The sequence below is a fragment of the Parambassis ranga genome, chromosome 7 (genome assembly GCF_900634625.1).
Source record: "Parambassis ranga chromosome 7, fParRan2.1, whole genome shotgun sequence".
Lineage (NCBI taxonomy): Eukaryota > Metazoa > Chordata > Actinopteri > Ambassidae > Parambassis > Parambassis ranga.
The window spans coordinates 14507587-14525511 of NC_041028.1; the positions used below are offsets into that span (position 1 = coordinate 14507587).

Genomic DNA, 17925 nt, shown 5'->3' on the forward strand with positions numbered 1-17925 from the left:
GCCTGGTCTGCCGATAAATGAACATTTTTTTTGTAAATTTAATGTTTTTTATTAGTCTCAGAGCACAAGTCATGGTCAATAAGGTTTTGACCCAGCTCCACACAAACAGTAAACACAAAAATCTGTTTTGAGTACAGATAAATGAAACGCAATACTTTAACTAGGTATTAACTTACACGTATCAAAAGGATTAGTCAATTTTTAAAAATAACCAAAGCATTGCCTGTATCTTTGTTGTTTTCCATGGGACATGAATGCACCTTTGCTCGATGAATCTTTACTCGGCGACATGAGCTAGAGCCGTATGCACCAATCAGAGGCCGCCAGTCCCAACCTGCGGAAAGCGTTGCTGTTTGACGAATAGAAACCCTCAGATCGACACACGTGCCTGTTTCGCGGCAAAAAAGATTTCGCGCGAAAAGCTTCCGAGGCTTGTTTAGATGTAGATCAGCTGGGACAATAACAACAATATCGGGCGATAACGGGTCCGGGACGGCGCTTTTATACATAGACCTTGGTCAGGGTGGGCGCCTAAAGGAGCGGCGGTAACTGTTGTAAAGTATGCGCGAGTATTTGTCTGCTTATATCCTCATATTTCCAGTTTTGTCGGACTGCTTCCTGCGTGCCCCAACAAAACGAGGGGGTTGAAGAACTGCGGCTAATAACTTAGCTAACATGCTAACCTGCCCTATATTTTCCTGTTTTGGTATATCTCAGTATTCTCCTCTGGATTGATGGTCGCTTTGATAAATTGACTTCAAATATGCTTTTGGGTCATGACGATACCTTTTGTGTTATGGATATTTTATTTTGATAGCTTACTTCTGTTTGCTGTTACAAAGTTTTTATAGATTCTTAACTAAGCTCCGCGTTGGGTGTAAAGATACATTATCTTGTTTTATAGCCGCGGTTTGCTAGTTTCACGGCTAGTTGGCTTTGTTTGTGAACTTGTTCGAGTCTTTGTTGTTGTGTTTCATGCTAGCTTGTTAGCTAGTTGTGTGGAGGGCAGTGTGGCCAGGCCTCTGCTATACTGTACTGACAGCAGAGATGAAAACAAAAGATTAGCTTGCTCCTTTGCTAGCTCGCAGCGTTTCTGTCTCTCACGGGCTAATCACGACTCATTCTTTAACTATTGCACACATCGACGACCTAGAGCTAGAATGCATTTAGCAACATTATTTCATTTGCCAAGTTTCCTGTTTGGCAGAACATCCTGTCTTGCTGTTTCATCCTCTGTCCAAGATTAAGTTAGCACATCGTCTGTCATTGTAATCACTTGTCATAAAGTTCGTTTGTTTATGAACAACAACATATAAGAGAAACATTTTAAGAAATGTTCCAACTGCCTGTAAGCTCCCTCAGGAGATTTCACTATTGTTCACATAGTGCAGCAGATGTGAGCAGCTGCTGACACTGTCAAACTACAACATCTTAGTTTGGTCCAGTGAGGAGGACTCTGAGACTCACTGCAATGTCAGAGACTCTGATAACAGGCCAGACATCGGAGGATCTGTTGGCAGACTTTGAGACTTTGCTGAACTCTGGGAGTATTGACTTAGGTGAGGACCACCAGATAGTGATCATCACAAGCCCCAGCAATGAGGGACTTCACCCGGCTGCTGCCCCGACCAGCACAGGGGAAATCTTGCTGTTTGCGACACCACAGGGCCGAGCAGATGTCGGGATCCAGGACAAGAGGCGACCGGCTCTGGGACGACCTCCGGTGAGGACATGAAGGAAGCAAATCAGGAATAACTGATGAGTTAATCTTTAACAAAGTCACCTGTTGCTTTTAGTTTTACTTTTTATTCAGCACAGGTTGGCATAGGTCACACATATTTATTTTATAATGGTTTTATTTGTTTCTCCAAACGTTTTTTTTCTTTAGGTGAAAAGGAAGTTGGACCTAGATAGTGACCACCAGTATGTCAGCACCGCCCGACCGTCCACAGGCCAAGCACCACCCTCCACACCTGCCCCTCCCAGAGGTACACACAACACCGTTCATTCATTCATTCCTCCATCCATTCAGGCAGTGTGCACTTTGACCTTTGGTCCGGCCTTCATTGTTGTAAACAGCGGTAACAGCTGTTTTTTTTTTCCATCAGCACAGATGACAATCTGCCATCTTTGTCTCTAACAGGTGGAGAAATAAACTATTGTTCACATGACAAAGCTTGAAAGAAGACAATAGCTGTGCCACTGATTAGTTAATTTGTTTTTTTTCTTTTTTGTGACTGATCAGCGTGTCCTTCACAGGAAAAAAAAAACAAATACTAATATTTTTCCTTCTTTGTCTAACATCTTGTGTGGTGGTTGGATTTTAGCTTCTTCTGTGGCAATCAATAATGCCTCCATTCATGCCAGTGATGCTGTTTGTGCTTTTAAACGCTGAGTTTTTAAACCTGCATGTTTCCTCTCCGTTTAGTTCCTCGCACCTCTACAGAGAAGTCACGCTATGACACATCCTTGAACCTCACCACTAAGCGCTTCCTGGACCTTCTGTCTCAGTCAGCTGATGGTGTGGTAGATCTGAACTGGGCCTCACAGGTCCTGGATGTCCAAAAGAGGCGCATTTACGACATAACCAATGTGCTGGAGGGAATCCAGCTCATCTCCAAGAAGTCCAAGAACAACATCCAGTGGCTGTGAGTGCAGTAAAAGGTTTTTAAGGACAAGTTGGTAAATTTCAAACATTAAACTGTTTTTTTTCTGGGTCGCCTTCCTTTGCAGCGGTAACCGCATTGATGCAGCGCAGGTTTCCCGCCATAAGGAGCTGCAGAGCGAGGTGTGTGACCTCACAGAGGCTGAGGAGAAGCTGGATGAGCTCATTTCCAAATGCAACCTGCAGCTACGACTGCTCACAGAGGACCCACAAAACAAGAAATATCCTTTTGACAGTGGATGTCTGCTCGCAGCAGTCCTCCATAAATGTTACACTTGTCGTCTTTAACCACTGAGTTTATCACGCTGGGATATGTGCGCTGTCAGGACTTGAGACAGTCATTCGATTCTCCAGACCAGCTGGTCATGGTGATCAGAGCTCCACCTGAGACGCAGATGCAAGTTTCAGAACCCAGCGAGGTAAAATTTTTTACCAGCTTTATGAAACACTTTCAGGCTGTGGGGTTTCCAACTAAAACACAACCGTGTCTGTGTCTTTCAGGGTTACCAGGTGTCGCTGAAGAGCACAAGAGGTCCCATCGACGTCTTTCTCTGCCCAGAAGACAGCTCCGGCGTCTGCAGCCCCGTGACAGGAAGTAGCCCCTCTAAACCCAGCGCTGACTCCTCCATGGTCCCGCCTTCCGCCACGCCAGCAGACCATTCACAAGCCAGAACCTGCACTGCAGCCCCAGAGGTGGGCTTTTCGTCGCCGGCGTCCACATCATCAACGGTGACCGCAGCCTCCCAGCAGGACCCCTCGTCCCTGGTGTTAGGCGGTGACACAGGTGAGTGCCTGCACACAATAACAGCAGCTTTCATGCTGAGTTTTAGGCACCTGTGTGCCTCACACCTGTGTAATTCCACCGAGTCACACTGTATGTTCCACACTTCACTCTCTGTGACAGAATCTCTCCTGGGAGGCGACCCGTTCTCCAGCCTCGGAGACCTTCCCGACTTCGACCTCTCCCCTCTCTCCTCCTCGGACTTCCTGAACGGAGAGGGCCTCCCTCTCCCATTGGACAGTTTCATCAACCTGTCCCCTCCTCACAGTCACGACTACCGCTTCGGCCTTGAGGACCACGAAGGCATCAGCGAACTGTTCGATTGCGACTTTGGTGACCTGTCACAGGTTTTGGGGGACAGTTAGATGGAAAGAAGAGGAGCAGGTCAGGGCGTTAATTCTCTCGCTCTCTCTCTAAAGGAGGGCTTGAAATCAACATCAGTTTGTGGGCACACACTTAATGCTTCAACATGGGAAAATGTTTTGTGTGATAATTGCCCACCCCCCACCCCAATATTTCCCCCAAATTGTACAGCACATCATTAGCACTTCTCTTTGGCCATTTAAAAAGTTTTAGACCAAGACTTTAGCTTTAGAATAGCTATTTAAATTATTTATATGAATGTTATTTTGATATTTTTTATCAAGTGAGGTTTCTGTTGTTGTCGATAATGTTTTATCCAAGTGGATAGTGCAGGTGTTTTTCGTGTGTGCGTACGTGGGATTCGGACTCTTAAGACTGGTTTCCTTAACACTGATTAGCTTCCTCGGATGGTTCAGGCTTGTGGAGAAGATTTTTTTCTCAAACTATAGAGATCACATTATAACCTCCTGCCTGTTTGAGGCATCCTGAAAAACTGGATCTTGTATGTAATGTAATTAAATACATGGTAAAATAAGGGCTTACCATGACATTTCAGTATTTGAGACTAAATGACATCCAGAAACTCCACAGGCTGATGAAAAAACATTTCAACTCTGAGAGGTCAGGGGGTTTGTATTGTCGGTGTCAAGGAAACCAAGCAGCTGCTACAGATTTGTTAGCAGGTATAAACTAATGCTGACCGTGTTCTCTATTGGTTAGATAGGCCATTAGTCTCAGGTGTTTGGAGAAGAGCAACGTCTTAAACCCATGTTTTGATGCAAATAGGTTTGAGAGTGTTTTCAATGGGTTTGTTGTAGGTTCATATTTGGTGTGTGTTTTTTCTTTAACTTTTTTGTGTATGGATTCAGCTTATTATCTATAAGTGGAGCGGTGATGACTTCAGGAAGTGGACGTTAAGTGAAAGCGAAAGGAATTAATCTCAGACAGATTCCATTGTTGTTTAGTTTGCACTTCAAATCAGAAAGTTAATGTTCATTCTCGCCTTAAATCATCGGCCAATCAGGTGAAGCCTGGCTCATCTTTCTTTCTTTTTTTTTTTTTTTAAAGCCCCCCGACCCAAATAATTAATTCTTGTCTTGTTTTTTTCTGCAGCAGTCAGGCTTCATGTCATTCAAATTTTTTTGTAAAAAAAAAAAAAAAAAAAGAAAAGTTCGGGTTCAAAAGAAGATTAATTCTTATAGTCTTCTGTGACATTATGTACTCATAATATGGGCTGAAAAACATTTTAATTTGTGTTTTTGTTCTAAGTTATGTAAGCTAACATGTTGTTGTTGCATTCCGGAAATATTGATTTGATTATGTGTGTGTGTGTGTGTGAGTGAGTGTGAAACTTTGTGTTTGATTTTATATTTATTTAAAACAAGTGGGTTTTAATAGAAAAAAAAGGTACAAAAAAATTGTCAGAAGGGACTTTTATTTTGTAAATCAATGGATAAATGTGCCCAGTAGAGGTGAAAAGAAGTATTTTGTCTGTAAATTAGCTTCTTATTTGTAGCACATTTACTTAGTTTTTTACTTCCATATAGGCAATTTATTTCCTGTCTTTACATGTTATTGTCCATGTGCAACCTCTGCATTAGCTTATGATGCAAAAAAAGAAAAAAAAGATCTTGCCTGACAAACCTGTCAGATCAGTTTAAAGATGGCTTCATGTTGCGGGCAACATTTGCTAATCTAAGGTTGGACATGTGTTGTTTTGTTGCCCCTGTGTCTTTGACCTATGTTACTGTGTGAAACCATTAATTCCAAAATAACGCCGACAGCATCTGAAGGCTTCACAAAAACATGTCAGACGGCGCCGTCTCTGCCTTTTGCTCCCGTCGAGCGAGCCGTCCCTGCACTCACCTTATCATGTTGATGTTTTTTGGAGTCATGTCTCAGTTCTGTGCAGGACAAATGCAGTGCCTTCTTGGGTTTGTGAATATTCAGAGCAGGTTTCTTTTGCATGGTTTTACACTGTTGAGTAAGTTTGCACCTTCAGTTTAAGCTTAGAATAAGTGGTATTTTCTCAAATGATGTCTTCATCATGACAGTTGATCCAGGCCTTATAATAAACACTATTATTTTTCATTTAAGATTATAAACTGCTGACAATTCTAATATTTCTATATGAATGAATCGCTGTTCAAAGTGCTTTTAGGGGAACATGTCTTATCAAGCAACTTAACAATCAATTACAGTTTATCCTCCTTTGCTCTCCAAACTTTATTTTTCATACTGGTTTCTAAAAAAATATACAGGTTTGTACTTGTGAATTACTAATGAGACCCCATTATGCCCCTTTTGTATCAAAGTTTCTTTGACAAAAATAAACGTTAACTATTTTGATTGGACATCTTGTCTTCATGCAGAGTGAATAAGAGCAAGTCCATTTAACATCTGTATTTTTAAAAGTGTTTTTATTTTTTTTATTTGTCAGCTTCTTTTACTTTTTAGCTTGTGTTTTTCTTTTTGCATTAGAGGAGGGGGTGTTCTGTACATGTCATATAGACACTCTGCACACGATCAGATGGAAGGTTGTGTTCCAATCATGTGCGGAAGCCTTACAAAATCATTTATTATATTGTATATTACAGTGATTATCACAATCATAAAAAGCTCAACCTTACTATGAGACATTAAGTTTGAAAAAAAAAAAAAGAATGAACTTTTTTTTCCAAGCTGTGAGTTAATGAAATGTCACTTGTGCAGCTAGAGGGCGGCCTTCATTTACAAACATGTGTTGTGACGCTTGATCAGTAACTTGAATCGCCGATCTCAGGAGGGGTGTGAAATACTACTGTCACTTTCACACACCCCATTCCACATGACTGATGACGATATCAGATTATAAAGCCATTTTCACAATTATTTTAAAAAAGGAGTGGGTACTGTATGTAAGTTTATGGAAGTAATTAGTTTAGACGCCATCTTATATTCAGGCAGTAATGTAATGTCTAAGCACAGAATTTATGGGATGGACTATGGCTGAAAATGCATGTCTCAAACCTAAGAAAGGTGTGTATGTGTGCTCATACATACCGGTAAGTATTGTTCATCATGAAGTTATGGATTCCTTCACAATTTCTTTAATCAATTTTCATCTGATGTCTGCGATTATAAATGAGCCATAGCAGCACAGAGAAACATGATGGTCTTCTTTCCATTAATGTCCAGTAACAACTGCTCATTATTATTGATCATTATATTTTTTTGGTGATGCATTGAATTCTGTTTTATCCAGTGAGATCATCCTGACTGTCATTGTGTTTATTTTGGCTTTAATGAGAGGTACAGTTCATGTCTTAAAATATGTACACTGGTTCTACAAGTGAAGAAATATGTGTTAGGCCGAGCATCACAGCACTCCCTGTCTGTCTGGATTCCACCCTCGACCCCATGCAGGACCCCTCTTCCTCTGGTTAATGATTGTTATAAAGTATTACTTGTACATTTTTTGCAGCTATAGATCAGATTTAAACAAAGACACACACAGTGGTGGGTGTTCACTACAACACAGAGAGAGAGTGAGTTGTTTGTAAATGTGAAGGTGGAGCATGCTTGTCATTCTTTCTGTCACTTGCAGCTCCAGCCGTCAGACCATGGACTACATGCAGCAGGCGACACTACACATCGGTGGTGAGTCCTGCTTAACTTTTTTTTTCTGCACAGGAAGATACATGTCTGCTTTTATGTTCCTCTAAAATTAAACAGAATTGTGTTTTGTAGCATGATGGGTGTAATATTTTGTGATGTCATCTGGTAAAAACTAAGCATTACCTGTGTTTAGCAGAGCCGGGTGTATTACATTAACACAGATCAAGACTTTAAAAGAGACTTTACACTTTACTAGGGATGTTTGCTGCAGTCTGAGTGCATGAAATGTGCTGAATGGTTGTAAAGGTGTCAGAATGGGAGGCTGGTCTAACCAAGGAATGTGACAGAGGCTGTTTTTAGCGCGTACTGTGAAACTCAGAAAACTAAATATCGTCTTTTTGTCTTTTTACTTTGTCCTGTGACAAGACAAGGAGGAAAGGGGGACTTCTGTTTATAAAGCTTTATAGCATTGTGTTTTCTTTCTTCAGGCGCTGACAATGGCCACTGTCGACTGAAATTAGTTGACTTTCAGGCTAGTGAAAACCATATTTCCCATGAGACCCAGGGGCTGAGCGAAAAGCACCTGGTAGTGCGGCGAGGGAAGCCATTCAAACTCACGCTGATGTTCCACAGCCGTTTGTGGAGTCCTCTCATCGAGAGGATGGTGCTGGTTGTTTGTTTAGGTACCACAGACAGACTCCTCACATTTAAAATGACGCACGATGAAACAGTTTTTGCACACACTCATCAGATACTCTGGGGTGTTTCTGTCTTATGTATTCAATAGTTGAAGTTAATCCGATTGTCTGTTCTTTTTATAACAATGTCTATAGTAAGCTCCTTTAAAGATTGCGATCTGAGACGTCGCCTACCTGTCAGTCAGGGTTCAGGACTAGTTATGCATGACTGTAAACCCTGATATAGCTACAGCAGGTGTCAGAGAAAGTGTCTCAGTGTGAAAATCTCATGTGTGTTCTTTTGCTTCTGTACAGACAGTTACTTAAAGAGGATCCCAGTCCAGTTCTTTGAGGTGCGCCATGACCCTCATGACTGGTCCGCCACAATCTACCCCGGTGACATGTACCCTCAGGCAGTCACCATCCACATCTGCTCCCCTGTCCTGTCACCAGTGGCTATGTATCAGCTCCAGCTCCACATAGAGACCGCACCGCACAGATCAAGATACGCACTGGGGGCATTTGTGCTGCTCTGCAACCCCTGGCTGAAGGGTGCGTCCATGCAACGCCACAGGTTTCTGGTATTGTACTACTGGGCACTGCTTTAATTCCTCACTGCTGTTTTTCAGATGACCCGGTGTACATGCCTCTGGATGTTCACCTACAAGAGTACATCAAGAGTGATCATGGGGTGATTTATATGGGCAGTTATTTGAATGTCAGTAAGCGGCCCTGGTCGTTTGGCCAGGTATGTGACTAGTGAATTGGTCGTGTAAGAATGTAGCATTCAGTATTCAGTTTATATGTGTGTGTGTGTGTGCGTGTGTGTTCATGTGTGCAGTATGAGCCTGGAGTCCTGGAAGCATGTCTCAAGCTCCTGCAGGTCAGCACACAGCACCTCACGGACAAACAGAAGGACTACATTCTGCGAGCACAGCCCGCCTACCTCAGCAGGGTGGTCTGTGCTATGGTGAGAGACAGCTTCCCCTGTTAGTTCCTGTTATTATCAGGTTATTTGGATGAAACAAAAGAAGATCAATAATGTGCCTCTTCCTTTTTAAGGTGAACTGTAATGATGACCTGGGTATTTTGGAGGGGAAGTGGGAGGGCAGCTACAAAGCAGGGGTTAAGCCCACCGACTGGAGCAGCAGCGCTGATATTCTCCTTCGCTGGGCCTCCAACTGCAGCCCTGTGCGCTTCGGGCAGTGCTGGGTCTTTGCCTCCGTCCTCTGCACAGGTACAATTGGGATGCTAAAGTATATTCACATTATATTCATAAGTGTAAATGAAAGTATATGTATAATTACCCACAATAGCAAGAGTGTCTCATAATGTGAGACACAATTTTGTATGTATTGTCTCATGTGATGTTTAAAGCCTGATTTTTATTTTTTATATTTATTTTCCCCCCAGTGATGAGAGTTCTGGGGATTCCCTCCAGAGTGGTGACAGTTTTTAATGCAGCCCATGACACTAATGCCAACATGACGATTGAAGAGTTTTACACAAGCAGAGGGGAGAAGCTGAGTCTGTCAAAAGACAGCATTTGGTTGGTGCTCAAAATTCTTTAAAAATAACAATCTGTATTTGAACCCTTTATTGTTAATGGGTTTTATAGATGTATTTGTGTACATCTGTGCTCCACCTGCTGCAGGAACTTCCATGTGTGGGTGGAGTGCTGGATGCGGAGGCCAGACCTCGGTGTAGGGTTTGACGGCTGGCAGATCGTGGACCCAACACCCCAGGAGAAGAGCGGAGGTGGGAGAGGATCTAAACTGAACTGTGTGACACAGGACAGTCTTTCTTGAGAGGACTGATTTGTTTTGTGCTTCTGATTAGGGACATACTGCTGCGGCCCCTGCCCGGTAGCTGCCATCCAGCGTCGCTGCCTCGGCGCCCGATACGACGTCCCGTTCATCTGTGCCTCTATGAACGCTGACGTCATTCAGCTGGTCGTGCGTGATGGGCTGGTGGTTGGGAGGACGGTGGACACAGAGTCGGTGGGACGGCTAATCTACACCAAGAGAGTTGGATCAGACAGCCCGGAGAATCTGACGCAGATCTATAAAGGCAGGAGAAGTAAGAGAGGCTAATGTGAACAGGTTGCATGACTCAGAAACAACATTCAGATAATATATAGTATTATTATTATTATTATCCCTCTTTGCTTCTCATTGTCCAGGGAACCAACCTGCAGCACAGATGCCTTTTTCACCAAGGACACTAACATTTCAAATAGGAGGGACGAGCCCGCAAGGTGTTTGTAACAAAGCACGTTTCCCATGCAACCATTAACATGTGAAGACCTGGGTGTACAGAATGAGTTACTGTGGTCCCATTAATGCTCTGTTACAGTGATGTTTTATTTACATGTTTTTTCTTTACCTGAACCAGCATGCAGGCCATCTCCAGGAAGAATTTCCCCCAGTTTGGAGGTGTCCCTAAACATCGACAGGGTGCCATCCCTGGGTGACAGCATACATCTTTGTGTGACGGTCACAAACCACTCAAGCAGCCCCAGATCCCTGGTGGAACATGTGAACGCTCAGCTGAAAGATTACAACTCTGACCCACAGGGGAGCTTCTGGAACACTCTCAGAGAGGTGCACATGAAGCCTCATGAAGGTGACTGAATACAAAGACACTCAGGATTTCACCACCAACCTTCTACATGACTTGTTTTGTTTCACTCTCACTGTTCATTCGTCTCTGCAGTGTTGACGCTCCACCATGCCATCGCTTATTCTGAGTATGAGTCCGTCCTGGCAGGTGATGATATTATGAATGTGGCGGTGGTGATAAAGGACGTGAGGACCACTGAAAGGTTCCTGGCTGCACAAGAGTTCAGCATAAGCCCCCCAGAGATAACAATAGAGGTACAGCATGCACCGATCCTCTGTGTACAGTACACCAACATACCAGCCAATCACGTTTGGCATCATCATAGCATGAAACACTATTTGCCATACCAGTGCTCATAACTTGTTCACAATTTCTTCCAAGGAAATGGCAGTCATGTGCCTTGTGGTGGCACAATGGGTTTGTTTTTCATCATATTGTTTTGGGAGTAATTGAATTATCTGTGATTTATTTACAAAGATTAATAGTAGAGGGACCACTGAACTACAAATTTCTGATGCTGCCTTGAAACAATATGTTTCCATTCTACTGAGTGTAAAAGCAACAGCGTCTACCTTGATAACACAATGTGACTCCAAGTCAATTACACTTCTGTGAAATCAGCCTGTCCAGTTAGGATCAACACTGATTGTGAATCAGTTTCAGCTGCTGTTGTGCAAATGGAACAGACAACAGGTGGAAATGAGGGGCAGTTATCAAGACAACCCCTATAAAGGAGGTTCTGCAGGTGCTGACCACAGACCAGTTCTCTGCTCTCATCCTTTCTGCCTGATGTTTGATCACTTTTGCATTTTGTCAGTGCTCTCACCCCTAGAGGTAGCATGAGGCTGTGTCTACAACCCACACAAGTTGCTCAGGTAGCTCATCCAGGACGGCACATCAATGAGAGCTGTGGCGTCAGACCCATTGTGAGACCATGTGCTGGTGCAGTGGTCCCTGGGTTCCTTCTGATGCATGACAATGCTAGGACTCATGTGGCTGAAGTGTGTCAGCAGTTCCTGCATGATGAAGGCATTGATGCTATGGACTGGCCTGCCTGTTCCCCAGACCTGAATCCAATCCAGCACATCTGAGACATCATGTCTCGTTCCATCCACCAACACCACGTTGCACCACAGACTGTCACTGTACACTACTAAGCCTCATTCTGACTTATCTTGAGGAATTTCCACTCAAGTTGGATCAGCCTGTAATGTGATTTTCTGCTTTCATTTTGAGTATGGTTCCAAATCCAGACCTCCATGGGTTAATAATTTTCCTTTACATTGATCATTTTATTTTTGTTCTCAATGCATTCCACTATACTAATACTAATGAATGAAGATCTTAACTGGAATATTTGATTGACTGAGATCTAGGATGTGTTATTTTAGTGTTCCCTTTATTTTCTGAGCATTTTATATTTTTTATCTGTTTATAAAATGTGTTCAGCCAGTGTGGGCTAATGTGTTAATGTGTGCACAGATCAAAGGAGGAGACAGGATCCAGATGAAGAAGGAGCACACAGCCAAGGTGTCCTTCACCAACCATTTCACTAAACCTCTGAAAGGAGCTGTGCTGATGGTGCAGGGATCCGGCCTGTTACAGGGCAAACGGGAGAGCAGGTGAGCACAAACATAAATCATTCTCCGGTTTCTGTTATGTGTGGTTAAAGAAAGACACATTTAAGCTTGTGGTTAAAAATCAGTGCTGTCACACACACATCTTTGTGTCTGAGCTGGAAAGAAAACATATCTGCTGCTTATGAGTGTGAGGAATGTGGTCTGGGAATGCTGTCAGGTATGTGTTTGAAACGGCAGGAAGGTTATGTTGTCTATAACCTTGCAGGTGGAGCAGAGCAGAGAGATATACTTTATCTTATTTGTGGGGTATCAGCTTGTGCAAAAGATAAAACAATATTTTTAACTATGTCCTACGGTATATAAATCCTACTAAAGAGAAATAATGCACAGTGAATGCTGCAGAAATATCTAACCTCTGTGCATTTCACTTACATTTGATAAGTGGCTTTGATTGGAGATTTAAGTAGAGACTAGTTCATCAGCAAGCTTTAGTGCTATAGGAAGGAATTTAGAGTTATGTTTTAACAGGTGCGTCTGTAGCTCTACAGTATCTCAGTTAGACAAGTGATTTTGTGTGTTTTGCCTCTACTAATATATACTAATATTGTCTGGAAGTTTTCCCTTTGTTTCACACAAGATGTACTTAAGTCTGCCACTGTGCAGTTTGTTATTTCAGAAAGAGGAAGTCTGGTTAATCCACACTTTAGTATGTTTGTGTAAAATTATAGATTTCTTTAGTGAGCAGTGGATGATGTACATCAATCTAATCATCATGGCGGTACAGATTTACATTTTTAAATATGGATTTCTGCATCCTGCTGTCAACCCGTGCTCCTATTCTCTCTTTTCTCTCTTCATATTTCGCCTTTGCTAAGTACACTATGAAAACTTTAAAGCCGACTTTTGCTAGATTAGTGTTTTTTCTATTATTTGCATTGTCAATATGGCAAAAGTTTCTCTCTGCAAAGGAATGAGTGAGCTAATAAGACACTCAGCAGAAATATCTATTTAAGAAGTAATACACACAAAAAACTGCTACTGAGTTTTAGGATCTCTAAAATAATTGGTTTATACACACCCAGATGCACGCATGCAGGCACAGAGGTGTATAATGATCCTTTTGTGCTGCAGCGTAGCAAATCCTTCACACATATCTTCATTGGATCACTGACCTGATAAACTGCGTCTCTGCTCTGTGTTTCCTAGACTGGTTTCACTGCAGCCAGGCGAGAAGATAGAGATAGACGTGTCCATCATGGCCGCTTCACCTGGCACCAAACTGCTGATGGCCACTTTCTCACACAGCAACAGCTCCAGTGTCATTTCCAGGACCTTCCACAAAGTCTCTGTCACAACTGCATGATGCTAAATCAACAAGAAACCATTATCCATTATATACCACATCCTTATTCACTAATCCAAAGTATATAAATAAATAAACCATACATACAGCAATGTGAGGAGAGTGTAGGAGTGACTTTTTTTAGATGAGTTTTATGTCACCTTTTAATCAACAGGAAGGAATCTTATCTTAAAATATAAGATAATCCACCTTCTCTCATTCATATCGATGAGACAAGCAATCACACATCCCATAAGGCAACTTGATAGCCCTGACCAGTACACAGCTATTCTCTCGGACTCAATGGCTTCAATTTGTAAGATTGCTAGTTTAAAAATTGACAAAATTGATGTTTTGATACGTACAGGTTTTTGATTTTTGAAGACAGAAGACACAAGAAGCTTGACTTTTTTTGTTGTATTTACTAATCTGTTGTGAAAGAAAAAAAAATCTATTGACCTTGCATTCTTACAGACACACTTACAACTCTGGCACCGGGTCACTTGCCAACATGAATCTACATTCTACCTACATTTCCCACAATTCACGTCGTGGTCGTCTGTCTGTATGTTGACCTGTGATGGACTGGTGGGATGGACGGATGGACGGATGGATGGATATTACTGACTTAAACTGGCTGTCCTGCAACAACTGAGGGAAACTATGGAATCCTTTATTTACGATTTATTGTTCTTATTACATCATAAACGTTACAGTTCATAGCAGTATTTACAAACAGCCCTGATTGCAGACTGCAGATACACATTTTAGCTCTGTATTTAATCCCTGAATGCAAATACACAAACATTTCCTTCAAACTCTGGATCACTTTAGACAGATCAGACACTTTTATTCTGTTCTGTGTGATCTGTTTGGAGGCCCACCTCCCACTTTGAAACACCCTAACAAATTAATCTGTTGCTGCTGATGTGATCAAACCAACAGAAGCCAGCTCAGAGTGCACAGACTGAGCTGAAATCAGGAGAAGTACTTCAGATGAAATTCTAGCAGCTGTGATAAACCTTGTTCACCGAATAATCAGTTTTACTGTGGCCTGCAAAAACAGCATAAACTCTTCATATTAAATTCATGTTCTAATAATATAATGCAGAATAATCCAGCAGGGGCCCTCTGCTTATATGAGTCAGGTCACTTATGGGACCCTTTATTTTGACTGTGATTGATATTTACACATTATATCCTTTACAAGACAAGATATAATAATATATCATTTACATTTATTTAATTCTAATTTATTTGACTGTGACTGAAGATCATTTTCTATTTTTATGACATTTAGATTTCAAGACATACACACACCATATTTAATAAAATATAAAACATCACAATATTTTAAAATATAAAACGTGTAAAAATATGATCTAGGCTACTTAATGTAGTTTTAAAACAAAACAAGTTTTGAATTCCAAAGATGCGAATGAGTGGGTGTCATGGTAACCGGACAGAGGCTATATAAGGCTGCTGACCCTCCACACGCCGCTTTTTGCACCTGACCTCTGACACGAGCAGATCAAGGCAAAAAACTTGTGGAAGCTAAAACCTGAGCTGACAGCTGATCATCGGAGGATCATCGACAGAGCATCGGACAGCGACTTCTGGACCAACTACAGACAGTGTTAACTAAGCCTTGTTTGGCTGATAACACCTGGAGGATTTCTCTTCAGCGGGTGAACTTCTTCCTGAAGCTCCCGCCGCGAGCTGCCGGCTGAGATGGAGCAGCGGAGGGCTGGTAGGACTGAAATATTTTCTTCTTTTTTCATGACAAAATCAGTGATTTAGCCTCATAAACGCATTTAAAAGTATCCTAGCATGAAAGACTTGTGTGACTTTGCTAGTTTATGGGCGCACAGTTCACCCTCTGGGACCCAGTTTGTTGGTAAAAAGTCAAAAATCAACTTTCACTCGACGCACTCTTCGTGAAAACTGCTTGTTTGTTGGATAAAAGTCATCAGATTTCTCAGGGAAGCTGTGAAGCGCTATTAAGAGTGTTTAGCTCAGTTAGCTCCGATATGTTGACGCTGTCATGCCAACAGTGAAGCTACAGCTAACATTATGCTGCTGTAACATCATGTGTTTCTGTGTGAAACAGTGTTTGTTAAATGCATTATAATCATTAGTTTTTGCAATATAGTGTGATCAGGCAGGAAATGTGTGCAGATCAAAGCCAGGCTGTAGTGTAGCATGTCCTGCTGTGTTTGAGTAGATGTTTATTTTTGAAAAATGGACCATTAATAGTGAGTGTTACTTTGAACATGCAGTGATATGTATAAAAGGACCTCAAGCATTTATCATGATGCCACAAACGACTCAACTACATAATAAATGTTTGTGTATCATCATGATCTGTCAGTGTAACACAAACAGCCAATAACCAATAGCTAATCAATAACCTGTGATCCAGTGGTGTTAGCTGTGTTTCCTGTCAGATTACCTAATTTCTCTATGGTGATTAATACAATAATTCTTAATCTTAATCTTATAGTCATTCTCATGTCGTCATCTCAACACTAGCAGAACTCTCTCACTTTGACTCTTTGTTTGAACCTTTTTCATGTTTTTCTCCTCAGAGGACGACGACCTTGTCATCGAGCGTCCCCCAGAAGACCTTCCTGAGGACTTCCTGCTTCCTGAGGGCAACGATGACGACCGTGTCCCATACGAGGATGAGGGGGAGCCTCTCCGCTTGGGGAACTTCGTCTTCTGGTGGGATGATGCAGACTTTACTCAACTCCTTGGTTACATGGAGTGTGGTGAGGAGGAGGAGGTCGACATGGTGAACTGGGACAAGGAGAATTCTGGCTATGGTAGCATGATTGGGGACTCTGAACTCTCAGAGGACAAGGATGATGGGGACCCGTCCGGCTTGCAGAAATTCTTGGTGGCCTGGTGGAAGGATGCAGACTTTCCTCCACTCTTTGGTGACATTGAGTTTGGTAAGGAGGAGGAGGAGGAGGGGGAGGAGGAGGAGAAGGAGGAGGAGGGGGAGGAGGAGGAGGAGGAGGAGGAGGGGGAGGAGGAGGAGAAGGAGGAGGAGGAGGTCGACGTGGAGGACTGGGACAGTGAGGATTCTGGCTATATTAGCATGACCGATGACTCTGAACTCTCAGAGGACGAGGATGATGGGGATGACATGCAACCTCTGTCTCCCTTCCAGCAGGTCCTCTTGGAGGACCTGTCTGAGTCTGGGAGACGTGAGATTGCCGATGATGTCTCCATCATTTCGGTCTCTGGTGTTCATGAGGTCGCTGCTGGCGCTCCTCTGGTCCGCTTTGACTTTGGAAGCGTCTCCCCTGAGGAGCCTGCTGCTAAACGTCCAAAGTTGGACCTGCCCCAGGACTCCATGCCCTCCACTTCAGGTGCCAGCTCCACTGCACCAAGGATGATGGAGGAAGTCTACAGACACTCCGCACCCTCCACTTCAGGCGCCAGCTCCTCCTCAAACCGGAGACCCGCTCCGTCAGCTTCAGGCCTGGGGCGTGGCCCGTTTGCTCCTAGATGGTCTGACGACAGCGACTCCGACTGAGGAGATCTGCTGTGGTCTGGAGTTAAGGTAAGTGAAGGTAGAGGTAAGTCCATAGTGTAGAATTATCACTGTTAATTTGGCTGTGTAAAGACAATAACAAAATGTTCATCAGACTCAGTGTGTCTTCTAGTCTCTCCCCTGTCTCTCTCTCTCTCTCTCTCTCTTCTCTAACAGGTGGATTTTTAGCAGCTGAAAAGATTCAGGATTTCCTTGATAACAGAAGACCAGCTGGAGAGGGGGCCCTGTGTGTCAGTGGGCTCTGTAAGTAGTCCCCTCAGTAGGACCAGTGCAGAACTGCTGAAGCTAACAGCTCTGACTTTATGCTGATGATGTTTCTTACAGCATCAAAGCAGTCCAGTGAGAGGAGTGAGAATACGCCTCCATCCCGTCCTCTCACACACACACACAACAAGACAGAGACACCAGCGGTCCATGAGGCCACGTGAGGTGGGTTTCATACTCTCACATTTGTACTTCATATAACTGCTCAAACTAAATCACTGCATTTGTGTGCAGCTTCATGGACAGATGCTGTCCAGACGGTCCAGACTCCTCCAGAGGGACTCTTGAAGAAGATGGAGCAGCAGAAGATGTGGAACCAGGAGGACGTCTGGACAGCATCAGACCTTCTGCTGGCACGGTGGTGCAGTGGTTAGCACTCGCCTCTCAGAAGGGTCAGTAACAGCAGCTGGCCTCTCTCTGTGTGGAGTTCACATGCTCTCCACGTGCCAGGTGGGTTTTCCTCCGGGTTCTC

General features: G+C 43.1%; 2 protein-coding genes and 1 long non-coding RNA gene across 3 annotated transcripts; all 3 read left to right on the forward strand.

Annotated features, from left to right (window-relative positions):
* Nucleotides 1–430: 430 nt before the first annotated feature.
* Nucleotides 431–5127, forward strand: e2f1 (E2F transcription factor 1). Its single transcript, XM_028410755.1, has 7 exons — nucleotides 431–1723; nucleotides 1889–1988; nucleotides 2429–2648; nucleotides 2734–2886; nucleotides 2970–3084; nucleotides 3167–3449; nucleotides 3570–5127. The coding sequence occupies exons 1-7, from the start codon at nucleotides 1472–1474 to the stop codon at nucleotides 3809–3811; spliced, it is 1365 nt and encodes a 454-aa protein (XP_028266556.1). The 5' UTR covers nucleotides 431–1471; the 3' UTR covers nucleotides 3812–5127.
* Nucleotides 5128–7396: 2269 nt separating this feature from the next.
* LOC114439038 (protein-glutamine gamma-glutamyltransferase 5-like) lies at nucleotides 7397–14015 on the forward strand. Its single transcript, XM_028410754.1, has 14 exons — nucleotides 7397–7448; nucleotides 7895–8089; nucleotides 8399–8635; nucleotides 8713–8831; nucleotides 8925–9053; nucleotides 9146–9320; nucleotides 9497–9632; nucleotides 9738–9841; nucleotides 9923–10162; nucleotides 10266–10340; nucleotides 10478–10708; nucleotides 10799–10959; nucleotides 12188–12327; nucleotides 13492–14015. Exons 1-14 carry the CDS (start codon nucleotides 7412–7414, stop codon nucleotides 13646–13648), a joined length of 2136 nt encoding a protein of 711 aa, XP_028266555.1. The 5' UTR covers nucleotides 7397–7411; the 3' UTR covers nucleotides 13649–14015.
* Nucleotides 14016–17319: 3304 nt separating this feature from the next.
* LOC114439079 (uncharacterized) lies at nucleotides 17320–17756 on the forward strand. The gene is made up of 3 exons (XR_003671015.1): nucleotides 17320–17432; nucleotides 17514–17618; nucleotides 17688–17756. It is a non-coding gene; the product is annotated as an uncharacterized LOC114439079 (long non-coding RNA).
* Nucleotides 17757–17925: the final 169 nt, after the last annotated feature.